Below are 27,215 nucleotides of genomic sequence, written 5' to 3' on the forward strand. Positions count from 1 at the left end.
AATATTTACCCTTCTTGTTTTTTTTTCACTGTTTTAATGGAGGTCGGGATTGAGGACGTGATTTTAAGTTTAACTCTGTTTGGTTTCAAGTTAGCCCATTGCTTTGCTTTGCTTTTAGTTAGTTGCACGGTGGGTTTTTTTTTTGGGTTTTTTTTTTCTTTTTTTCCATTGATATATATAAAATCTAGTATACTATTATGTTATCTTGGTTTCTTATGCTTAAATTACATTGTTTGTAGTATTTTCTTTTTGGTATTGTTATCTTTTGGAATTTTATTATACTTTAACATTGTATTAATGTTTATATGGCTTACCTTTTTTGTATACTTACTCAATAAAAAGATTTAAAAAGAAAGAAAGATCCTAAAGGGATTGGACAGGCTAGATGCAGGAAGATTGTTCCCGATGTTGGGGAAGTCCAGAACGAGGGGTCACAGTTTGAGGATAGAGGGGAAGCCTTTTAGGACCGAGATTAGGAAAAACTTCTTCACACAGAGAGTGGTGAATCTGTGGAATTCTCTGCCACAGGAAACAGTTGAGGCCAGTTCATTGGCTATATTTAAGAGGGAGTTAGATATGGCCCTTGTGGCTACGGGGGTCAGGGGGTATGGAGGGAAGGCTGGGGCGGGGTTCTGAGTTGGATGATCAGCCATGATCATAATAAATGGTGGTGCAGGCTCGAAGGGCCGAATGGCCTACTCCTGCACCTATTTTCTATGTTTCTATGTTTCTATGTTTTCCCTCTTGAGTGTATACATGAAAATCTGCCTTGAAGCATTGCTGCCAAAGCTCATCCAAGCACCAAACTGAAGCCATGTTAACTGTTATCTCTGGCCATGCCTACTCTTTCACCATCACACCCTGTACTTTCACCGGGCCACTAACAGTCCAACCCCGTATTGCTCTGATTGCACTGTGAATCACTTGCAATGGCTCATTCATCCCAATCGACAGCTCAATCTTTGAATCCGCAAATAAATGCTTCAGGTGAGACAATTCTTGAAGATCTCTCTGATGAGTGGTGTTCCCTTTGTGGGCAGGCGTACTTTCCAATGTATAGATGTTAGGCAGTTCACAATAGTTTGCACTATCCAAGCCAGCCACTTCCAATCCTGAAACAAAGTAGCTACTCACAACATTGTATTGACCTATTGTGTGCAAGTGAATGCATGGTTCCTTCTCCTGTCAGGTTGAGCTTGCTCATGAGGCTCTCTGTTCAGAACATTGCTGCACTTCCTACATCCAGGAAAGCCAAAGACAGCCACTGTCCTTATGAAAGGTCTTGGCCTGAAATGTTGACTATGCTCTTTTTTCATAGATGCTGCCTGGCCTGCTGAGTTCCTCCAGCAGTTGTGTGTGTTGCTTGGATCTCCAGCATCAGCAGATTTTCTCTTGTTTGCAACCACTGTGCTGTTACTCTTCACCTGAACTGGAATGATAGGAAGTTTACAATCATGATCACCAGCCCCCATAAGAACATTCAATTCCAGGGCAGTACCTGCCACTACGTTTGCTTCAATCATGGCTTGTTTCAAATCTGCACCCTTTTCATTTCTTCGGGCTCAGTTTCACCTCTCACAGAAGCCACAATAGTGGTAAAGCTGCTTCCTTTATCTTATGAAAGAAATTGTGATTCAGTCTTGTTCACACCTTTACGTACTGCTGGCGATGTAGCCTTGTATTTCTTTCTAAACACTGGGTACATTGCAATCTTCAATTGCCTTTTAATAAAATCAGTAACGTCAGTGAAATTAACCTTATAGTTGTGCCTTTTTTGCAGTATATACACCACCAATCTCCATTTTTCCAGAGTCCATTGGGCAATTTATTTACAGCAATCTTCATATTAACAGGCATGTTAAACTCATGCATGGCCTGCACATCTTCCATAGTATTGCAAAAACTTCTAAGAAAAAGACTGTAGTCTTGAGGGATTTCGTGCCTCCTGATTTGATATGTGGCCAAGAAGGAGACTTTGCCAAGCAGGCTGCGATTATCTGCTCATCACCAAAACTTTCCTGTAATAAAGCTTGGGCCCTTAGGTACCCTTGCTCCGGTCCAGCCCACTGGCAGCATTATCAGTCTTACTTTCAGTGCTGTTCCGGAAAGCTCTCATAAGTGAATGAAACTGCAACGGATCACGATCGAAGATTTGAATCTCTCTTTTAGGCAGAGATGCACTGCTTTGTTGTTGCATCACTAAACTTGTTATTTATTTTTGCATCCTTATAGCCTCCAGTACAGCACTTAGACTTTTATCATCTGAAATACGAGTGTCACCGTAGTGTAAATCATTGTCTTCAGAAGCACCTTGTGCTATTGGATATGGTTCAGGTTCAGAGTAGCTACCTCCTTGCTGCAGGCTGAGAATAAACTCCCTGAACTACCCCTTGGGGTTTAAACTAGTGGCTCGTAGACTTCTGATTCCTAAATGTATCCACCTTGATATCAAATATGCTGTATTTTCTCTTTTCCAAGTCAGCACAGGAACTGTCACCAAGGAACTGCACTGCTGGAGCACGTTTAGCACCTCCAGCACTTGCAGCCTGTAATACTATAGCTCTGGCAATCTTGGCTGCGATTTCTTCCTGCAACTTAAGCCCCTCCATCTTCCTCTGAAGCTGTTGTCCCTGGCTTCTTTGAAGTTGTTCCTAGTCTCTTTGAAGTTGCTCCTGGTCTCTTTGACGTTGGTTTGCCTGTTTCGCTAAGGCAGGTTTATCCCTCAGTATCTGTTGTCTTGCATGTAACTAGCTAAATCAGCCTCCATTCTAATGTGTACCGATGTGATATTAGAGGCACAGGATGTCTTGCTTGCAACAGAATGTGCTCCACGCACATTAGACACAAAGTCTTCAGTGCGTACGCAATCCTGCAACTTGTCACCTTCATACCTAATCACAGCTTGTTGTCTGACTCCTATGCTCTGTCTGCCAGAGAAAGCAGGATCTCCCAGCGGCCACACATTTTAATTCCACGTCCCATTCACATTCTCATATGTCTATCCACGGCCTCCTCTACTGTCAAGATAAAGCCACACTCAGGTTGGAGGAACAACACCTTATACTCCATCTGGGTAGCCTCCAACCTGATGGCATGAACACTGACTTCTCTAACCTCCGTTAATGCCCCACCTCCCCTTCGTACCCCATCCCTTAGTTATTTATTCATTCTTTTCTCTCTTTTTTCTCCCTCTGTCCCTCTCACTATAACTCTTTGCCCATCCTCTGGGTTTTTCCCTCCTCCACCTTTCTTTCACCCTAGGCCTCCCATCCCATGATACTCTCCCTTCTCCAGCCTTGTATCCCTTTTGCCAATCACCTATCCAGCTCTTGGCTCCATCCCTCCCCCTCCTATCATTTCGGATCTCCCCCTCCCACTCCCACTTTCAAATCTCTTACTATCTCTTCTCTCAGTTCGTCCTGACGAAGGGTCTCGGCCTGAAACGTCGACTGTACCTCTTCCTATAGATGCTGCCTGGCCTGCTGCGTTCACCAGCATTTTTTATGTGTTTTTGACTTGATAAATATTTCTGTTTTCCCCCAGGGAACTGACCTTCAACATGTTATGTTTGTTTATTTGCTCTCAGAGATTTGTCTGTTCTTCAGCAAAACAGACAAAACAATGGAAGTTTTAAATCAGCTTTTCTAAAGTACCAAGGGTCAAACACTTCCGGCAACCACCACTACAGCTTTCGTGTCCACTAAACTGGACACAGCAACGTCTGACCACTTCAAACTGTGTTGTAAACCAAGCACACAGCATGAACAACAAAAGAAGTCATATTTGCCACAGGCTGCTCTTCATTTGGTATAACTGTTGAAGCCTTTGCCGACAAAATGCATTTGCAAAATTAATCCAAAAATTGAAATAAAACAATTGTCACCAAGTGTTATACTTACTTGTGTGACACACCCACAGCTCCAATGTGTTGGATTCCTTATTTTGATCCTTTATTAGCAATTAGCAAACAGACAATTAAGCGTTATATCAGCGTCAGCAAAGATAGGACCTCCACCGTCCCAAGCTACAAACTGCCAAGAAAAATCCATGACTTAGTTCCGTTCACTTTACCACACCCCCAGTAATGTGGCTAGTTACCATAATACATACAATGAACACACAGCACAGGATACATCGTTCCTACACTAACCTATCCCTCCCACAAAACCATTCATCCATGTGCCTATCAACAAGTCCCTGAAATGTCCCTAATGCATCTGCCTCTCCACCACCCCTGGCAGCAAGTTTCACACACCTACCATTCCCTACCTCTGCCAACTCCCCCCATGCATTCCTTTAATCACTATAAGATTATGCCACCTCGTATTTCTGCTCTGGAAGCAAAAGTTTCTGGATGTCCACTTTATCTACACCTCTAATCATCTGGTAGACCTTTATCAGGTCTCCTCTGGGCCTTCAAACAGAATAGCCCCCCCCCTCCTCACACAGCCTATCCTCACAAGACATATTCTCTGATCCATGTAGCACCTTGGTAAATCTCCTCTGCACACTTTCTAAAACTTCCACATCCTTCCTATAATGTGACCAGAACGGAACACGATAGTCCAAGTGTGATCTAATTAGAACTTCATAGAGCTGCAACATTTAACTTGCGCTCTTGAACACGAACCCTCAACTAATGATGGCCAATGTACTATAAGCCTTTTTAACCATCATATCAACTTGTGCAAACACTCACAACACGCTGGAGGAACTCAGCAGGTCGGGCAGCATCCATGGAAAAGATCGGTCGACACTTTGGGCCGGATCAACTTGTGCCCAACCACAAACATGAGAGAATCTGCAGACGCTGGAAGTCCAAGCAATACACACAAAGACGCAAATACGAGGAAATCTGCAGATGCTGGAATTTCAAGCAACACACATACAATTTGCTGGTGAATGCAGCAGGCCAGGCAGCATCTCTAGGAAGGACTGTATGGGGCCCTGAATGGTAGTGAGAGAGGAAGTGTAAGGGCATGTGTAGCACTTGTTCCGCTTACAAGGATAAGTGATATGTGCTAGGAGGGAGATCAGTGGGGAGGGATGGGGGGGGTTTGCGAATGGACAAGGGAGTTGCTTAGGGAGCGATTCCTGCGGAAAGTGGCGGGGGGAGGGAAAGATGTGCTTAGTGCACACAAAATATACACAAAATGCTGGAGGAACTCAGCAGGCCAGGCAGGATCTATGGAAAAGAGTATAGTCGAATTTTCGGGCCGAGAGCCTTCCTGTAGTCTTTTCCATAGATGCAGCCTGGCCTGCTGAGTTCCTCCAGCATTTTGTGTGTGTTGCTATCAACTTGTGTGGCAACATTGGGAGAACTATGGATGTGATCCCAGCGTCCTTCTGTTCCTCAACACTGCTAAAAATCCTACCAATAGCCTTGCATTTTGCCTTCAAGTTAAACCTTCCAACGTGTTTTGTATTAAATGTTAAGCAACCATCTGCTAAGAACCTCAACGGTTCCTTTATGGCTGTACGTCTTTCTCATTAGCAGTGCTTTTGTCCATGTTTGCCAAATAAAGCATTCAACATTATTCAGCAAACTTGGAGGGGGTCAAAACTACTTCTATTTCTTGGAATAATCATTTCCTTGGTGTACCCCACAGCAGAGATGAAGCTGAGATAAGATATGAAATTGACAGCCATAGGTCGGATTTGGGAGGCTTTTACGCTGCTACTTAGGTTTCCCAGGATCCAGGCATCCCTTGGTACCAGTAGGGAAAACCAGGATACCTGCCATCCAGCACTGGTTGAGCTCTGAATATTTGGGCACATTCGGGTGGTGTGATGGTGCATCCACTACCTCACAGCCCCAGTGACCGCTGATCAATCCTAACCTCAGGTGCTGTGGGCATGTGGAGTTAACACATTCTCCCTGCGACTATGTGGGTTTCCCTGGTGGCTCCAGTTCCCTTCCACATCCCAAAGACAAGTGGGTCATTAGGTTTATTGGCCTTGGTAAATAGCCTTTGGTGTGCAGGACAGCGGTTGGAATGTGGGAAGAACTTCCGTTCACGATGGCGCCAGCAACCAACGCTACCAAAGGAGTCATCCTCCTGACTGTTCACGAAGCAACCCCTTTCACTGCTTTTTATTTCTACTAGTGTTATCTGCGTTTTGATGATGTGCTTTCGGGCACTTTGCTGTATCCGAGAGAGTTCGCGAGGCTGCAAGCAGAGCGTGCCAGGAAGACAAGAAGCCTTGACCGACCCTGTCTCTCACGGATCTCACCGATTAAAGCACCAAGGAAAATTGAAATCATCAAGGAGGGTGCAGAGGGCGAGCCAGTGTTCCATGCCGTCTACCGGCCTCTCACTCGCTGCTGCCAGAGGACGGTGTCTGCGTGTGGCAGTCGGTCTCTCTCTCTCTCACACAACTTGCTGCTCTCGAGGGTAGGTCCTTGTATCCAAGTGATCTCTCTCTCTCTCTCTCCCTCCCTCGATGCCATGGGAGGATGGTGCCAGAGCAAGGTTTGTAGATTTGGACTCTAACTCACCTGATGTGTTCTGGTGCTGGTCACTCCATTTGGGTGATTTTTGAATCGGGGTGGTCTGCAGACAATGAAACATGCCTTTTGATTTTGTGCTTTATAACCTGTGACTTTACTTGTTTGTTTTTTGTACATGATTTTTTTGAGAGAGTGGATGGGGAGAGGGGAGAGGGGGGGTTGATGTTTTACTTTGAACGGCTGGTTCCATGGGTTTTTATTCAATGGCTGCCTGCAGGAAGACAAATTTCAGGGTTGTATGCCTTATACATACTTTGATAGTAAACGTACTTTGAATTGAGGATAAAATACAACTGATCTTGGAGTAGCGCAAATGGGTGCTTTTAAAGTCAAGGCAAACTTGATGGGCTGAAGGGCCTGTTTTCCAGTGCTTCCCTATGGCTCTCTTACATAGATTGTCACAATACTCTCAGCTGATTTATGGAGGCCAGACCACATGAAGGTTTCACAATAGTGCAGAGACAGTGAAGGATGGTCAGGGCAACTGGGTGAAAAATGGTTTAGAATTGAAACTCAACCCAGGTTTTCTGAGTCTTGGGAACCTCATCACCGTCCTATTGAAAGCCACAAGTTCTCACAAAGTGTCTTAACATAAACGGATCTGTTCAGCACCTCTCTTCGTAGCGCAGCGTGATCCATCATCACTGATGACTCAGTGGCCACTTGCAAAGTGTAATAGAATGAATAATAATCATCAGAGCTGCAAAGCTCACAGGATTGAAAAGGGAAGTAAGGAGAAGACCTCAAGGCACGGCTGACGTACTAGGGGGCCTAAAGGCATTCTAAGGATATAGCTACTGGAGGCAGTCAGAAGTAGATTCACTAGAATAATCCCTGCGATGAGGGGTTGTCCTATAAAGAGAGGCTAGACAACCTGCATTGGTATTCGTTGGTTCAGAATGAGGGGTGACCATAATCAAACATAAATTTAGAAGAAGATTTGACAACGTAGATGTTGAATTGTTCCAACCGGTGGGGGGAGTCATGAACAGTTACTAGATAAGAGGCAGGTCATTTAAGGTTCAGAGGGCAGACTCTGGAATTCTGCCTCTGACAATCGTGGAGACTGGATCATTAGATATATCTAAGGTGGAGAGAGGTAAACATTTCAAAGGTGAGGAATTGAATGCTATGGGGAACTGACACAGGAGACCAGCTATGATCATATTGAATTGTGGGGCAGACTTAAAGGGTCTGATAACCTTCCCTGCTCCTATTTTCTTGTGTTACATTCATGGTTTCACTGCCTGTAAAGCAGTATGGTCCCAGATGAAGGATGACTGGTGATTGAAATGTGATTAAGTTATCGAGTGAGAATCTCTTGCTCATCCCATCTTGAGCTCTGAGGATGAGGTGCAGAGATCAGTCTAACACATGGATCCACAAGGCCTCCAAGGTCACTGGCCAATTGCACAGATGAGGCTTTCAGTAATGTTGGATCCAAACGGGGGCACAGAGCTCAGCTGGAGGGAAGAGAAGGATTTGAAACCATGTGGGGCAAAACTGAGGGCTGACGGCTGTGTGCAAGGACTCCTACAAACATCGACAGACTTGAAGTGGAAAGCGTTCTGAATTGTTGCATCTCAGCCTGGTATGGAAATGCCACTGCACAGGATTCCAAGAGGCCCTGCAGGAGGAAAGTTACATCCATCGTCAGGGACAACCACCATCTGCACCACGCCCTCTTCCGGATATCCTATGTCCTAAACAGGACCCTGAAGACACAGAGACCAAGATTCACGACAGCTTCTTCCCCACTCCATTGGATTCCTGAACTGACCTGAAAAATTCTGCTACTACAGACTATATTACACTTCCACCAATGTTTACTTTAGGTTTTTTTTGTTTTGTAAGTTGTGTATAATTTATGTTATGTCTACATTGACTGATGATTGTCATGTTTGTAATGTACTGTGCTGCTGCTGTAAATAAGCTAACTTAAGGGATTTCTAACCAGGGTATCGATGTCAATGACAATAGGTTTGGGCTTGAAACTTGACATAATTGAGAGCTGAATAGGCTCTCAAGTGATTTCAGCTAAACCCTGTAAAACAGTGATCACCTGCAGGCAATACTCCATGTCCTTGGGACACACACCGATGGTTTGAAGCAGTGTGTGGATTGGAAGGCCACAAACATGCAATGCATGTCAGTTGAAACTTCCAGATCTGACACTGAGGTTCAGTGTGCAGGCTGATGTCATGGAACTGGAGGGGAGATGTAATTCAGTCAGTATTTACTTGAATGGAGATGCAGCCAAAAGGGGATGAATTACATCCTTCTGTGCCTCTGGTGCACACACACACACAGGCGATGAAGTAGTGGGGGGAATTAGATGGGAGAAGGTAGAGAATGCTGTGCATAGCACACAAAGCAATATTTCACACTAAATTAGATATTGAATTAGATCAGGAAGTAACAGGCTCCAACAAGTTCACCACTTGTAACTGCTAAATTGGTTCTCAAATACCAAAGCTGATGCAAGGAACAGATGCTTCTGCAGACAGAGTGTTGACTATATGACTTGCAATCTACCTCTGCTCATCAGGGACAGACACCGCCACCATCAGGGGAAGAAAGCAGCAAACAGTCAGGAGCGACTAGCAACAGGAGATGGAGGAGACATGTGGACATAGATATTGTGCTGTGCCATCTCCCTGGTGTTAAAGCAGCTCTATTGGTCACCCTATTGCTGTTTATGAAGAGTGTACATTTTTAATGTTGATGGAACATCAGTTCTGGGGTTCTTGGCATAAACCAACAGCACTGGGCCGCAGTGGAACTTCCTACTGATGTGTTGCACGTTCCTGCATTTGTTGAAACTCAGGAGTCTGCAGGCGCTGGAATCTGGAGCGAAAGCAAAATGCTGAAGGAACTCAGTGACCCGGGCAGCATCACTGGAGGCAGATGTTTGGTGGACATTCTGGGCTGAGACTCTGCTTCAGGGCTGAGAGTGCAGAAGGAAGAGAGACTTTATAAAGATTTGAGGGGGAGTGGTGAGAGAGGGGAGTTGGTAAGTGACGGGTGGAACCTGGTGAAGTGAGAGATGATAGACGAGTGAAGCTAGGTAGGAGAGGCAGTGGGAGAAATGTTGAGGGTAATAACCGGAAAGAGGTAATGAGAAAAATGGGCAATCTGAACAAAATTAGGGAACATTTCAGGGTGGCACAGTTGCATGGGATGACGTGGTAGCGTAGTGGTTCGTATCAGGCTTTACAGCACCAGCAACCCCGGTAAGTTTCACATAAGGAGTTTGTACGTTTCCCTCATGACCACATGGTTTTCCTCTGGCTGCTCTGGTTTCCTCCCACAGTCCAAAGACGTGCATTAGTCGGTTAATTGGTCATTTAAGGTGTATTTGGGCAGTATGGGCTTATTGGTCTGGAAGGGCCGGTTATAGGGCTGTATCTCTAAGAATTTTCTCCTTATCTGATTAGGAACATAAAAAGTTGCAGAGTTTAGTTGACTCAATCCAATATAATCACAAGCACATCCCTCCCCACCACTGGTGTTATCCACAGGAGGCAGTGCCTCCAGAAAGCACCGGCCATCAGCAAAGGTCCCCACCATCCAGGCCACTCCACCTTCTTGCAGCTGCTACCCGGCAGGAGGTACAAATGCCTGAAGCCCCACAACACCAGGCTGAAGAAGAGCCACTTACTTTCAGCAATAAGGTTCTTGAAACGCCAGCACTCACTCGAGTTTAGTGACGCTGACCACTTTGATCACTTTGCACTACTATGGACTTGATTTTGTTCTAATTGTCCTCCTTCTTGTCAAAATTGGGCATAATTTATGTGCAATTTATATTTTCCTTGTGAATGCTGCCAATCTGATGTAATTGCTAGCAATCATGCCACAGAGCATGATTTCATCGCCCTTGTCGGTAATGTGTTTACGTATGACGATAAACTTGACTTTGACTTTGGGGTTCAGGTTCTCTGAAGATGTGCTGTTGTCAGTGCCAACACATGTCTGAATCTCCAGGTTCAAACTTCAAAAAATGGGGTAAAAGTCCATTAAAGGCCACACAAACAAATGCCTGAACCAAATCAGGACCAGGCACTGCTGCTATTGGGAGCCAATGTGCCGTTGACCTGCTGATCAATAGAAGGCAAACCAAGATTAAAGGACACTCAGCTTTGCTGTCTCACAATAACGATTGCCGTGGAGGGAGGTGTGTGCGAGTGTGAGGTTATGTGAAAGAGTGTGCTAAGTACGTTAATAGGTAACGCCACTGGCTGCAGTGAGATTGAACTTAATGTCAGTTGTTGACTGGAGCCGACACCATGCAAAGAACAAACTTTATGTCCAGAGAGATTAAGAAAAACAACTGCTTTCTATTGGCAGCTTTATTCCAGGAGCTGCAACCTCAGCTTCCTCAGGAAACTCTCACTCATCAGTTGTACTTGTAACACCTGTGTAGCACCAGTCTTATCACGTGTGACTAGTCACTTCTATTACATTAGGTGCTAATAGGCCATCAGAAGGTTCTCGGTCTCGGTGGGAGGCAATGAATAGAAACCACACACTTCAGGAGATAAGGTTTTGTGTATACGAGAAAAAACAAATGTACAAAATATTTACATGATCAAAAACAATCCAAAATTCCAACATTCTGTTTAGTTTCCAAATTTTAGATATCAAACCAACACAAATTCAATTTGCAAACACAAGGAAATCTGCAGATGCTGGAATTTCAAGCAACACACATAAAAACTGCTGGTGAACGCAGTAACATACATCAAAGTTGCTGGTGAACGCAGCAGGCCAGGCAGCATTTATAGGAAGAGGTGCAGTCGACGTTTCAGGCCGAGACCCTTCGTCAGGACGCAGTGTTCGCCAGCAATTTTTATGTGTGTTGCTGCAAATTCAAATCAGTGAGATTCATTTGTTACTCTAATCTCTCTAACTAATTCTATCTAGTGTTATTCCCTATTAAAAAGTTTACAGACTAAACCTTGCTTTTTACTTATCCCTAGTTAAAAACCAAATATAATTCCTATTCTCAAGTATGATAGTTAACTTCAGTTTAGTTAAACTCTACAAGTTTAAATTCAAATTCAAAAATTATATATACACACAGTTTAACTCCTTTCACGATCCTCCAACGTCACAACTCTTAAACAAAGTAAATCTCATACAGTGTCTTATCAACGTCTGTGCAAAAATAATCAGTTCTTGCAGAAAATCAAATTCGGATTCTTCGAATGAAAGAAAACTTATACATCCAACTATATTAAATCCTCTGTGTCATTACACATTTCATTCTCGCACTGGTTCTTCAACTTGGGTGGCTCAACATCTTGTTTCTTGGTTCGTTGGAATGAAATAGTCAATCAGCCACAGGAAGTCAATTCACAAACTTGAACAAAACTTGGCCAAATGCCTAGGTATAATTTTGCAAAACTAATTCCCGACTACACGGTAGGGATTTTGGACACTGGTCTCTGCCGATAATGTCTTGCTATAGCTGCTGCATATCATAGCTATAGCTTCAGTTAATCTTTTGACGCTATTGTCTCTCCTCCAGGGGCTGCACACTGAGGTTTTCAAGTTAGTAAACTAAGGATACTCACTTCTAATTCCACTCTTAACAGGTCATGTCTCCAGCTTCTAATCATTGCTGCATTTCTCTCCTTGTCTGTCCTCTGTGCCCAGCCCACCCTACCATCACATAGTGTTTTTTCTCAAATTCTCTTTTAAAAAAAATCGGTAAACCTCGTTTTCATCCCTCCGCAGATAAAACTTTCTAACATTGCAACTTTGGATTTAATGAACCTGGGTTACATACTGCCTGCCCCCGCCTCTTCACCAGATGCAACTGGTCTCAGATGTAAAGACAGGAGTGCACAACCCATAAAGCTCTCAAGTCATGGTGCTGCTGTCTGTCAGAGCACTGGCTGGATGTAAAATCAATAGAGCTTTGCAAAAGGTATTACCTAACCATTACAAAGCAATCATTATGAAGGCCCCAATAGTGCCTTCCAGGAGTGAGTGAGCGGGACCTCTGTCGGTCAGGGTCGACCATGGATGTTGCTTCCTGGCTGTCTAGATACGCCAGCCTGGGCAGGACGATATGGAGAGCAAGCTGTTGCCCATGTAGCAAGCTCCCCCTCTCCACATGTCTAATGAATCCAAAAGAATGGCAGACAATAGAGTTTAGTACCAGTCAGCATTGAATTCTACCTTAGCTCCAGACTTTTCCTTTGGGGTTTACCCCTCAAACCTTCCCCATGAGTGGGTATAGCCACAAAGCAGCTTTTCTTCTCCTAGACGAGTTGCCAACCATGGCTGACGAGCCCCAGCTGCCCGAAGTGACTGGTTTTAAGGCTCCAGTAACCCAGCATCAGTAGAAATGTTTCTGCCTGGCTTAGTAGCAAACTAAGGAGCTGCACTTGGATGTCAGAGGCTATTTGAGGCGTACATCATTGGGAACATTTAATAGGTAGTGAGAGCTCGTCACCATTACCACCCCTGGCTATAGCAACCTCACACTTTGCAGGAGGTATTACCACACTACTGTGAAGCAACCGGAGAAGCTGTTTAGATGTTTATCTGGAGGATATCTACATCCTGTTTCAGAGCTCCCTCAGAGCCAAATGGCAGGGGACATCACCCTTCAGTATTGGAACGCTGCCATGGTGATGTAGGACCCATAGTCAGGAGCATTGCTCCAAGTCAGAGATAAAGGAAGAAACACTGAAATCATCGCGGTGACAGAGTGCTGACTTCAGGTCTGATACTGAAAGAGCCAACACAGGACGACTTACCCATGAACAGTCAGGCAGGTCTTGGAGAGAAGAACTATCAGGAGAGTGCTATAAAGTACAAGGAAACCCAGAATTTGTTCAGCCATCTCCAGAGTTAATTCTCAGTATCAGCAAACTCCAATGGGAGGAAGATCTGCAGAGAGATCAGAAGAGACAGTCAGTCCAGCCTGGAGAATACATGAACAAGTGAGCAAAAATTTGCTCCTCTCTAGATTTTGCCTGATGGCTGTTGAATATTGAGAAATTAGTGTGCCATTATTGGCAAAGTTTTATTTGTTTATCTATTTAACAGTAAAGCACAGAATAGGTCTTTCCAGCACTTCTAGCCACGCTGCCCCAGCAACCCCCTGGCAAATCCAACCTAATCACAGGGCAATTGCATCAACACAACAAAGCTCCTAAGGCAGCACCTTCCAGACCCACAACCACTACCATCTAGAAGGATGAGAATGATAGATACCCGGGAACACCACCGCTTGGAAATCCCCCTCCCAGTCACTCACCATCCTCACTGGAAACATATCGCCGTCCGTTCATTGTCACTGGGTCTAAATCATGGAATTCCCTCCCTAAGAGCACTGTGGGTGAACCTACGCCTTAAGGTGGCAGCTCATCACCACCTTTTCAAGTACAACTAATAAATGCTGACTTAGCTGGCAATGCCCACATCCCATAAATGAATAAATTAAAAAAAAAATTAGAGTGATCAATTAACCTGCCCAGTATGTCTTTGGACTATTTCTTGGAATTATTAGATTCAAAGATTAAAAGTATATTTAATATTAAAGAATGTATAAATTATACAACTTTGAGATTTGTCTTCTTAAAGGCAGCCACAGAGCAAGAAACACGAAAGAACCCAATTAAAAATAAATAATGACCAACACCCTATGCACAGAGAAAGAGAGAAAAAACCCAAACCATTCAAACAGTAAAAGCAAGTAACAGCATTCCAAACCAAATTGAGTCCTTAGATCCAAATCCCCAGAGCAGCCAGAGTAGGCCCAAAGCCTTGGTCTCAATTAATCATATTGATGGGCCAAATCATTGCAAAACTCACAGACACGAGACACAGCAGCTGGGTCAGTCTCACAGTCTCAGCGTGAAATGACCTCGACCCTCACCTCTGGTCCTAACACCCTGCCTTTCCAGGTCTATCCAGGCTGGCATTTAAATTAGATTAGATTAGATTAGATTATGTGGACACGCAGTCCTCTTTTATTGTCAATTAGTAATGCATGCATTAAGAAATGATACAATGTTCCTCCAGAATGATATCACAGAAACACAAGACAAACCAAGACCAAAAAAAACTGACAAAAACCACATAATTATAACATATAGTTACAACAGTGCAAAGCAATACCCTAATTTGATAAAGGACAGACCATGGGCACGGTAAAAAAAAGTCTCAAAGTCTCTCAAAAGTCCCATCATCTCACACAGACGGTAGGAGGAAGAAAACTGTCCCTGCCATGAACCTCCAGCGCCGCAAACTTGCCGATGCAGCACCCTGGAAGCACCCGACCACAGCCGACTCTTGAGTCCGTCTGAAAACTTCAAGCCTCCAACACCGAGCACCATCTCTGCCGAGTGCTTCGACCCCGGGCCCGGCAAGAGGCAATAGGCAAAGCCAAGGATTTGGGGCCTTCCTTTCCGGAGATTCTCGATCGCACAGCAGCAACAGCAGCGAAGCAGGCATTTCAGAAGTGTCTCCAGATGTTCCCCCGTGCTTCTCATGTCTGTCTCCATCAAATCAGGATTGTGCACGGTACCAACTTAACAAATACAATATCATTTCGGAGTGGCCACGCGCCGCCATCTTCTCCTCCCCTGATTGCCCAAGCAGCCTCTCATTAGGACTCAGGCCCCACCGCCATGAAACACTTTGGTCCTAGACAATGCTGCCAGGCCCAAAGCTGTTCTCAATCTCTCTAAATCGGCTTGGTGATCCAACCTCGCACCCAGGTTAGTCGGACAGGCATCAAAAAGCCTCTGCCTCGACTCCTCCTCTTCAAATCACTCACTCTAACTCCATCTGCATTGATTTTGCAAAGCACCAGCACGGTTCATCCCTTGACTTTGCTTCACCTTTGCTGGCCTCTTCATCATTTGTGGTGATAGTTTACCACTATTTCCTTCAGAAAATGTGTTATTAATTATATTTTAGTCAAAATCCTTACCTTTTGATCTACTAGTTAGCTGTTACTCACCTTCAGTAACACCATCTTAAACTGGAAGATGTTTAACTTGGTTTGCAGTGGCACGCCTGCTCACAGTTGACTGATTTTCAATTTGTTGGGTTGGTTATTGCCTCAGTTTTCTAATTAGAACATCTCCAACACATTGCTCTGCTAAGGAATCTGAAGGCTGATTTATACCTCTGCGTCAACTCGACGCCGTAGGTACGGCATCGCCGCAAAACCTACGCCAAAGCCTGACGCACACCTCTCCCAAAATGTAACTGCGTGTCGCAGCAACGCAGACCGCAACAACTGTGATTGGTCTGCTTGGTAGCATCGCTTTTCCTCCTACGCTGCGATAGCTTCCTATTGGGTGACTGAAGGGCAGGGAAGGAACTCTGGCTGCAATGCTTTCCATAAAGCTTTACAGACCTCCGAAATTATGGAGGACACATTTCGCTTTTACAAAAAAAAGACGCTCACTTCGAACTTTACCCCGAGAAAGACTACCATGACCATGAAGCCTGCACGGGCAGGTGTGTGGGCATGCGCATCGTGCCCGAATTGCAGAGCGACGCAGACACACCAACGCACAAGTATAAATGCTCACAGCACGCGTCGGCCACTTGCGTAGGTTACGGCGTCGAGTTGATGAACAAGTATAAATCAGCCTTAATATCTGTTCTTTCTTGACTCAAAGGCCTTTCACCTCAGGCAGGCATTGTGAAATTTAATAGTCATCTCCTCTTTCTGTTTCTTCAGTTCAACTCTTTGATGTAATCAGCTGCTAATTGCCTTGAAAGTGCAACATCACTTGTATTATAGGTTTGTCCATAGGAACACACAAATAGTTTCTTAATTTAGCTCATTAACACTGTCCATCAGTTTGAATTTGAAATTGATTATCATTGCTATGCTGGATATTATGAGCAAATATTTCACTTAAATTTTAATGTTCTCCAACCTTCAATGGCCGTTGTGGCCTCTTTTTCAAACTGGTGGACAAAATTATTTAACTCACTCGTTCAATGTTCGATGCACATAGATTTCACTTGCTCCGTTTACTAATTCTTGATAAGCTATCAATTCTGCTAATTACCAATGCTAGTCTCAACCATCAGTCATTTTTCTCTGCTCTTAGCTCTACTTAAGTGGGATTCCACTCTCCATGATAGCACTCTGCGGAATTCAATTTACCGTGCATATTTCCTACCCTCATTTTCCTGCAAAACTTTCAATAACTTCATTATTTCCAAACAAGTTCACGTCTTTGTAGAGTCAAGAATGGAGCACAAGGCTGTGGCACCTTCCTGCCGCTGATGGTGGGTAGCTTGCAGAGACAAAGTGTTACAGAGGGTTCTGTAGTGGGGCCATTTCTTCACTGTAGGGCGTGGGTGTGAGTGAATTGAATAAGTATTGGATTGCATAGACTTTTTTTTAATAGTTTCAATGGATTTAAATGTTATTAGTTTTTTAGGCTTCATAATTGTTGAAACGCAACACTTATTTCATTGACAGTTATTTCAAATGGGCGTTAACTATTTTTAATGATCTAATTCTGGAAGTGTGCCAAGTTTGGGCAGCTTCAACAGCACTCAGAGCTTCTTTCCATCTTGTTCATGTTTGCAGTGTGTTCTGCTTCTCCCACCTCACAGGAACCAATCAACAAGAACCATTGTTTATGGACAGAGTGAGCCAAACTCAGTAAATCTGGACATCCCCCCTCCCCCCACCGCCCCTGAAAGCCAGTGTGGAGTTTAGCATAGCCACAGATTCTGGTTGATTCACTCTTGACGTAATGGCATACGCCTTGTAACTATTGTGCTTCTGAATCAGAGGTTCTGAGATGTACGTAGCTTTACATCCAACCTCAGAGGCTCACTTACTTTTCCCAGGACGTGGGCTGGATTGAAAGTTATAGGGAGAGTTACATGGGTTGGGCTTGCCTTCCCTTGAGCAAAGACAGGAGAGGGGTGACCTGAAAGGGATGTAGAACAGTAGTAGATAGGGTAGATAGAATCTTTTTCCCATAGTATGGGTACAAGAAACAAGAGGGTATAAGTTTAGGATGTGAGCAAAGATGTTTAATGGAGAGTTGAGAGGTAAGTATTTTACGCAGAGATTGGTTGATATCTGGAATGCCCTGCCAGAAGAGGTGGTGCAATCAGATAATTTTTATTTATTGCGAGACAGTGTGGAATAGGACCTTCCAGTCCTTTGAGCCATGCTGCCCAGCAATCCCCCAGTTTAATCTCAGCATGTTCACAGGACAATTTACAATGTCTGATTAACCAACCAACTGGTACGTGTTTGGACAGTGGGAGGAAACGGGACCACTGGGGGCAGACCCACACTGTCATGAGGAGAACATATCAGCTTCTTACAGATAGCAGTGGGAATTGAACCCGCATCGCTGGTATTGTAAAATGTTGCGTTAACCACTACTATATTTAAGAGTTACTTAGACAGACATTAAATAAGAAATCCTGAGGAAGATGTGGTTCTAACTTGGGCAAATGAGATTAGAGTAGAAGAACAAAAATGTCAGTGTTGACATGGAGGTATGAAGGGATGATTTTGTGCTGTACAGCTGTTTTAAGCAGATGAATCAAGGGCAGGAGGTCAACCTGTTCCATCCTTCACTAAGTTCATGATGTTTACCACAACTCTGTACTCTGGTCTAATTTACACCCACTTGCCCTTGCCTATCAACAACTTATCCACTTCCGAATTAAAATATTCCAAGGCTCTGCTTCCAGTTGTGGACTTCCCTGAGAAAGGAAATGTGTCAAAGTTGCTGCTTTTGGGAGGTAATAAATTTGGTTCCTGCCTTCCTTCTCAAATGGCTACAAATAATCCCAGGGAAGCTTTCACCAGGAGCAAGCAATGCGAGAAAAAACACTGGAAATACAGCAGATCAGGCAGCATTTGTGGAAGAAGACAAAAAGCCAAAGATCTTTCAACTAAACTAAGTGAAATTTGCAAAGAAGAGATGGAAGATGAAGGAACAAGAAGGGAAATAAAAGCCAATGAAGCTGACCAAGTGAAAAAGAAGATAGATTACAGTCAGAAACTGACACTTGAAATCTGAAATGAACGGAAAATGCTGGAAACACTCAGCAGGTCAAGCAGCATCTGTGGGGAGAGAAATACTTAATGCTTTGAGTCTAAGTATTTTAATCAAATCACTCCTTAGTGAAAAATAAGTTTTAATATTCCGAAATCTTGGTAGGGTAGGAGTAGGAAATAAGTGTCCCTGGATTCTGCACCAATATCTGTTCTCCAGACAAGATCACCTGCTTATATAATTCATAATGGCCTTTTGTTCTTCACTGCTAGATGTGAATTGATTGTTAGTTTCCTAGACTACGTCCATGGCAACACTTTAGAAATAGTTTCTTGGTGGTGAAACATTCTGGAGCACACTTAGTTTGTGAAAAGTGCTTCAGACATGGATTTATTAAGCAAAAAATAAACAATAAAAAATAAACAACATGGATGGGAGGTGTATGGAGGGATATGGTCCGTGTGCAAGTCAGTGGGACTAGGCAGAAAATGGTTCGGCACAGCCAAGAAGGCCTGTTTCTGTGCTGTAGTTTCTATGGTTTCTATGGTTTCTAACCTGCTGGAGGGTCTCAGTTGGTCGAGCAGTACCGTGGTGGAAAGGAATTGTCAACTCTTTGGATTGAGACCTTACATCAAAGTTTAAAGTAAATTTTATTATCTAAGTACATATATTTCACCATGTACAGCCCTGAGATTAATTTTCCTGTAGCCATACTCAGCAAATCTATAGAACAGTAACCATAACAGAATCAATGAAAGATCAACCAGAGTGCAGAAGACAACAAACTGTGCAAATGCAAAGATTAATAAATCGCAATAAATAATGAGTACATGCGATAAAGAGATAAAGAGTGCTTAAACTGAGATTATTGGCTGTGGGCACGCCTTAGTGGATGGACAAGTGAGTGTAATTATCCCCTTCTGTTCAAGAGCCTGATAGTTGAGGGGGAAGTAACTGTTCATAAAGCTGGTGGTGCGAGTCCTGAGGCTCTTGTACCTTCTAGCAGATGGCAGCAGTGAGAAAAGAGCATGGCCTGGGTGGTGGGGATCTCTGACAATGGATGCTGCTTTCCTACAGCATTGTTTCATGTAGATGTGCTCAGTGGTTGGGAAGGCTTTACGCCTGATGTACTGGGTCAAACCCATTACCTTTTGTTGTATTTTCCATTCAAAGGCATTGGTGTTCCAATACCAGGCTGTGATGCAGCCAGTCAATACAGTCTGCAGTACACATCTACAGAAGTTTGTTAAAGTTTTAGATGTTTTGTCAAATCTCTGCAGACTCCTGAGGAAGTAGAGGTGCTGTCATGCTTTCTTTGCAATTGCACCTATCGGCTGGGTCCAGGACAAATCCTCTGAAATAGTGACACCCAGGAATTTAAAGTTACTGACCCTCTCCACCTCTGATCCTCTGATGAGGACTGGCTCCTGGACCAGTTTGAAGTTAATAATTCATCAGGGGTGATTGATAAGTTTGTGGCCTACGGTAGAAGGAGATGAGTTATTAACTTCAAACTTTCTGCACAATCACGCAAAGAATTGAACTGCATGGGCACGTAATGAAAGCTGTATAAATTGTCTCCTTCTACCTTAGGCCACAAACTTATCAATCACCTTTGCTGTGGGCACTTTCTGGAGGTCCAAAATCCATATGCTCCACAACCGCTGGACTAAGTGTGTAAATGTAGGAGGGGACTATGTTGAAAAATAAATGTGCTGGGTTTTCTAAAATTGACTCCTACCTTAGGCCACGAACTTATCAATCACCCCTCGTACAATGTGAGTATACCCCTCCCTTCAGAAGGGAAGAGGAGTGCAGTGGTGATGGGGGATTCCATAGTTAGAGAAGCAGACAGGAGCTTCTATGGACATGAAAGAGACACCTGGATGGTATGTTGCCTCCCAGGTGCCAGGGTCTGTGAGGTCTCAGATCAGGTCCACAACATTCAAAAGGGGGAAGGCGAGCAGCTAGATGTCATGGTACATATTGGTACGAACGATCTGGATAGGAAAAGGAAGGAGGTCCTGAAGGGAGAATCTAGAAAGTTAGGTAGGAAACAGCATATCAGGACCTCCATGAATTTGCTGCCACAGATGGCTATGGGAGCCAAGTTATTTGGCGGTGGTTGATAGGTTCTTGATTAGTCAGGGTGTGAAAGGCTATGGGTAGAAGGTAGGAGAACAGGATTGAGAGGGATAATAAGTCAGGCATGATGGAATGGTGGAGCAGACTCAATGGGCCAAAAGGTCTAATTCTGTTCCAATATCTTATGGTTTTTCAGTACCAGCTGCAAGATCGGGGTTGAATTCTCGCAGTCTGTAAAGAGTTTGTATGTTCTCCCCATTATCTCATGTGCATCCTCCAGGTGATTCAGTTTCCTGCATTCCAAAGATGTACGAATTATAGTCTGTAAGTCAGGAACACGCTCAGTTGGTGCTGGAAGCGTGGCGACAATTGTGGTCTGCCCTCAGTACATATTTGGATTGCGTTGGTCATTGATGCAAACGATGCGTTTTACTCTATGTTTCAGTGTTTAGATGCACAAGTGATAATGGCAATCTTTTCTTTAAAATGGGTTGAAGGATGGCAAATCTCATTCAATTTAGAACAGCAGGAGGGGTTGCATTTTATTCTTATTTATTTTGAGAAACAGCATGGTAGCAGGTCCTTCTTGCCCAACGAGCTTGCACATCTTTGGAATGTGGAAGGGAACTGGAGCAACCTGGAGGAAATCCAAGAGCTCATGCAGAAAATGTACAAACTTCTTGCAGACAGCGTGGTATTCAACCAGGTCACTGGCGTTGTAATAGAGGTGTGTTAACCCCTACACCACTGTGCTAACCACTACACCACTGTGCTAACCACTACACCACGGTGCTGACCACTACACCACGGTGCTGACCACTACACCACTGTGCTGACCACTACACCACGGTGCTGACCACTACACCACGGTGCGAACCGCTACACCACTGTGCTTTGGGAAGTCAAACCAGGCGTTACTTTCACAGTGAATAGTAGGACCCTGGGGAGTATTTTAGAAAAGAGAGACCTCGAAGTACAAGTACACGGTTTGCTGGAAGTGGCGTTACAGGTATATACTATGGTGAGGAAGGCTTTGGTATACTGGCCTTCATCAGAGAGGACATTGGGTATATAACTGCAAAACTATGTTATAGATATACAAGATATTGCCGAGGCCTCTACTGGAGTATTTTAAACTGTTGTGTATTTTAAACCTCTTTATAGGTAAAACATCATTAAATTGGAACTAGTACAAAGGATGTGTGGCGCATGGCCAAGTGGTTAAGGCGTTCATCTAGTGATCTGAAGGTCGCTAGTTCGAGCCTTGGCTGAGGCAGTGTGTTGTGTCCTTGAGCAAGGCACTTAACCACACATTGCTCTGCGATGACACCGGTGCCAGGCTGTATGGGTCCTAATGCCCTTACTTTGGACAACATCGGTGGCATGGAGAGGGGAGACTTGCAGCATGGGCAACTGCCAGTCTTCCATACAACCTTGCCCAGGCCTGCGCCCTGGAAACCTTCCAAGGTGCAAATCCATGATCTCACAAGACTAACAGATGCCTATATAATAAAAAGTACAAAAGATGTTGCCTGGATTCAAGGGCCTGAGTTATGGTGAGAGCTTGGGCAGCCAAGGACTTGGAGCACAGGAGATGAAAAGGTAATCTTACAGAGGTGTATAAAGTTGTAAGGACATAGAAAGGGAGGGTGTGTGCAGATTTTCCACAGGTTGGGGTATCAAGAACCAAAGAGCATGGACTTAAGTTGATAGTCGAGTGGATTAATTGGAACCTGGGTTCAGGAAAGCTGGGGTTTCTCTCCTGGGCGATGTCTCAACCGGTCACACTTGCACCATTGTGCCAGTGAACTACATGGCCCCTCACCCTTAACTGGAAGACCTCTCAGAAACTGGTTGCACTAAAGTTTGTGTGCCATGGCCTTAGGAAGGATGTGCGTGATTAGACTGCAGCCTGTGTGGAGTGCCGGCGGGCAAAAATTAACCATCATTTCCAGGCACTATTAGCACCTCTTGAGGTCCCTGCGTGATGGTTTGACTGTGTCAATGTGGACCTTGTTGGTCCTCTTCCCTCCTCCCATGGTTTCATGCATCTTCTTACCATGGTGGACCATACCACCAGGTGGCCAGAGGTCATCCCTCTAGCATCGACAATGACTGCAGGTGTGGCTCAGGCGTTCATCAGTATTTGGTTTGATCAGATTGGCATCCCATCTGATCTTCCCTCTGATCACGGTCCCCACTTCATACCAAATCTCTGGGTTGCGATGGCTCAGAACCTCAGTGTTTGTCTACATCACACCATGATCTATCACCTGCAGTCCAATGGCCTATGCATTGTCACCCATAGTTCAGTCCCTCCCCACCTACATCCCGGATACATCCCATGCCCTTCACCTCTTCAATAACTTCCAGTTCCCCGGTCCCGACCGCTTAAATTTCACTATGGATGTCCAATCCTTATACACCTCCATTCCCCATCAAGAAGGCCTCAAAGCCCTCCGCTACTTCCTGGATAATAGACCTCACCAGTTCCCCACCACCACTACCCTCCTCCGGTTGGCAGAACTGGTTTCACACTTAATAACTTCTCTTTTGGCTCTTCCCACTTTCTTCAGACTAAGGGTGTAGCTATGGGAACTCGCATGGGCCCCAGCTATGCCTGCCTCTTCGTTGGTTATGTGGAACAGTCTGTGCTCCAAACCTATTCAAGTACTGCTCCCCAACTTTTCCTTCGGTACATTGACGACTACATTGGTGCTGCTTCCTGCACGCATGCTGAGCTCGACAATTTCATCAACTTTACTTATAACTTCCACCCAGCCCTCAAATTCACTTGGTCTATCACGGACATTCTCTCCCCTTTCTCGATCTCTCGGTCTCCATCTCTGGAGACAGACTATCCACTGACATCTTCTACAAACCCGCTGACTCTCATAACTACCTCGACTATACCTCTTCCCACCCTGCCACATGATAAAACGCCATTCCCTATTCCCAGTTCCTCCGTCTCCGCCGCATCTGCTCCCAGGATGAGGCTTTCCATTCCAGGACATCTCAAATGTCCTCTTTCTTTAAGGATCGTGGTTTCCCTTCTGCCGTCATCAATGATGCCCTCACCCGCATCTCCTCCATTTCCCGCACTTTGGCCCTCACCCCATCCTCCCGCAACCACAACAGGGACAGAGTTCCCCTTGTCCTCACCTACTACCCCACCAGCCTCCGGATCCAGCACATTATCCTCCACAACTTCCGCCACCTTCAACAGGACCCCACCACTAAGCACATCTTTCCCTCTCCACCCCTCTCTGTTTTTCGCAGGGATCGGTCCCTCCGCGACTCCCTTATCCACACGTTCTTCCCCATGGATCTCCCACCCGACACTTATCCCTGTGAGCGTAAGTGCTACACCTGTCCCTACACAACCTCTCTTGCCACCATTCAGGGTCCCAAACAGTCCTTCCAGGTAAGGCAACACTTCACTTGTGAATCTGTTGGGGTCATCTATTGCATCCGGTGCTCCCAGTGCGGCCTCCTCTACATCGGTGAAACCCGATGCGGATTGGGGGACCGCTTTGTCGAGCACGTCCGCCACAACAGACAGGATCTCCCCGTAGCCACCCACTTCAACTCAGCTTCCCATTCCCATTCAGATATGTCCATACATGGCCTCCTCTACTGCCATGATGAGGCTAAACTCAGGTTGGAGGAGCAAAACCTCATATACCATCTAGGCAGTCTCCAGCCACTGGGTATGAACATAGAATTCTCCAACTTCCGGTAATTCCCTCCCCCTCCCTTCCTCTATCCCTATGTCACTCTGCCCCCTTCCCAAGCTGCCTATCACCTCCCTCATGTTTCCACCTCTTTCTACTACCCATTGTGTTTTCCCCTATTCCTTCTTCACCATTCCTGCCTATCGACTCCCAGCTTCCCCTCCCCCACCTCTTTATCTTTCCCCTTACTGGTTTTTCACCTGGAATCTACCAGCCTTCTCCTTCCCACCCTCCCCCCACCTTCTTTATAGGGCCTCTGCCCCTTCCCTCTTCAGTCCTGACGAAGCGTTCCGGCCCGAAACGTCCACTCATCGTTTCCACGGATGCTGCCCGACCTGCTGAGTTCCTCCAGTGTGTTGTGAGTGTCGGCCTATGTAAATGGTTTCACTGCTCCATTAAAGACTACTCCGAGGGATTCCCTGATTGATGAGTATTGGCATGATCATCCCCCATGGGTCCTGCTGGGGCTCAGAGCAGCTCAAAAAGAGGACCTGTAGTTGCCTGCCGCTGAGTTGGTATAAAGGCAACCATCACAATTGTTAGATGATGTTCTTCCTGCTGCCACGACTACCTAGTTGGCCTCTCAACAGTGTTCCACCCTCTTCAGTAAACTCAATTCCTTTACACCTATCCCTACCTCCCATCATGGCCTGTAGCCTCTTCAGTACCTGTTGACTTGTGTTCCGCCTCGTTTGTTTTTGTCCACCATGATGCACACCCACGTCCCCTTGGACCTCCAAACGATGGCCCATTACTCATTTTGGAATGGAAAAAAAAGACTTTTATCGTAGATAAGAGGGGTAAACCTGAATGTATTTCAATAGATCACCATAACTTGGCCCACCAAGATTTGGAGAATTCCACTACCATGCTTCTGCCTTCACGACATGTCCCTAAGCATGTCAACCAGAGGCACCTAATGTTCCTCCACTCATGGAACGTAGGACCCGAGCTGGGCAGCTTGTTGGAGCTCCGGACAGGCTCAGAGTGCCAGTTTTAATGAATTCTCGGGGGGTGGGGGGGGCGCCTGTGTAGGGTAATGTAATTGCTGGAGACATACATAATTCACGATCTCCGACATTGAGTTGGGGTTCTCTCCCTCTCCCAGTGTAGAGTGCCCTCCTGCTTCAAATCATCTACCGTTGTCTCTGCAACAAATAAGACCAAGGTAACATGTCTGAACGATTGGCATCCTGTCTCACTCACCCCAATAATAAACAAATGCTTTGAGAGGCTGGACAAGGACTACATCTGTAGCATGCTACCACCTACACTGGACACCCTCCAATTTGCCTACCGACACAACCGAACGACACACGACGCAATAGCCACTGCTCTACATACCGTCCTTACACATCTGGAGAAGAAGGATGTTTAAGTGAGAATGCTGTTCTTGGACTACAGTTCAGCGTTCAACGCCATAATTCCCTCCGGGCTCAACAGGAAGGTCAGAAACCTCAGCCTTGACCCTGCCTTGTATAGCAGGATCCTGGCCTTCCTGTCAGATCGCTGGCAGGTGGTAAGACTGGGCTCCCTCACCTCCATCCCTCTGACTCTCCACACAGGAGCCCCGCAGGGTTGTGTACTAAGTCCCCTCCTTTACTCCCTGTATACCCATGACTGTGTCACTACCCACAACTCTAATCTGCTGATTAAATTTGCTGATGACACTACATTGATTGGCCTAACCTCCAACAATAACGAGGTGGCCCACAGGGAAGAAGTCATCTGTCTGACACAGTAGTGTCAAGAAAACAACCTCTCCCTCAATGTCACAAAAACAAAGGAGCTGGTTGTGGATTACAGGAGGAATGGAGACAGGCTAACCCCTATTGACGTCAATGGATCTGGGGATGAGAGGGTAAACAGCTTTAAGTTCCTCAGCATCCACATCACCGAGGACCTCACGTGGTCTGTACGCACCAGCTGTGTGGTGAAAAAGGCACAAGAGCACCTCTTTCAGCTCAGATGGTTGAGGAAGTTTAGTATGGGGTCTCCAAATCCTAAGAACTTTCTACAGTGGCACAATTGAGAGCATCTTGACTGGCTGAATCACTGCCCGGTATGGGAATTGTACCTCCCTGAATCACAGGATTCTGCAGAGCGTGGTGCGGACAGCCCAGCGCATCTATAGTTGTGAACTTCCCATGATTCAGGACATTTACAAAGACAGGTGTGAAAAAAGGGCCTGAAGGATCATTGGGGACCCAAGTCACCCCAACCACAATCTATTCCAGCTGCTACCATCCGGGTAATGGTACCGCAGCATAAAAGCCAGGAGCAGCAGGGGCCGGGACAGCTTCTTCCACCAGGCCATCAGACTGATTAGCTCACACTGATTTGGGTGTATCTCTATGTTACATTGACTGTTCTATTTATTACAAATTACTAAGATTGCACATGGCACATTTAGAGGGAGACATAACATAAAGATTTTTACTCCTCATGGTGTCGTGGTCCAGATCGGGGTCCCTTTAAATTTAGCTTGTTATGTTACGATCCGGACTGTTGATTCCCTGTTTTCCCGTGTCCCTCAACTTTAGTGATTAGAGGCAATTAACATTCGGCTGAACTGGTAGTTTATAGTCTCCGGCTTTCAGCCGTTCGGGGTGGGAGCGTCTGCAAAGTCATCCAAGGTACAGTGTGCCGATGTCATCTGGCCGGAGCAAGCCTAGTCTCCGCCGAAGCGAGTGCCAGTAATTCGCCTTGTCCTCACCGGAGCAACCCTGTCCAGTTACATCGCCAAAGCGAGCCTGCAAAGTTTCCTCACTGAGGTGGGTCCGTCAGTTAACCCTCCGGAGGGAATCAAGAACCACTGTCTACTGTTCCCACTACCTGGAGGCTCCAAGTCGAGTCCTGGCT

General features: G+C 45.3%; 1 protein-coding gene across 2 annotated transcripts in view; it reads right to left on the minus strand.

Annotated features, from left to right (window-relative positions):
• The window catches only part of LOC134352930 (gamma-aminobutyric acid receptor subunit alpha-3-like), a 351,194-nt gene that overhangs the window by 246,093 nt on the left and 77,886 nt on the right, over positions 1-27,215 (minus strand). For both annotated transcript variants that reach the window (XM_063060567.1, XM_063060565.1), the window contains exon 2: positions 13,285-13,417. In XM_063060567.1, coding sequence (XP_062916637.1) covers positions 13,285-13,370 — 86 coding nt within the window. In that variant the 5' untranslated portion in view covers positions 13,371-13,417. The remainder of the gene's footprint in view (positions 1-13,284; positions 13,418-27,215) is intronic.

Source organism: Mobula hypostoma, chromosome 10, assembly GCF_963921235.1.
Source record: "Mobula hypostoma chromosome 10, sMobHyp1.1, whole genome shotgun sequence".
NCBI classification, from domain to species: domain Eukaryota; kingdom Metazoa; phylum Chordata; class Chondrichthyes; order Myliobatiformes; family Myliobatidae; genus Mobula; species Mobula hypostoma.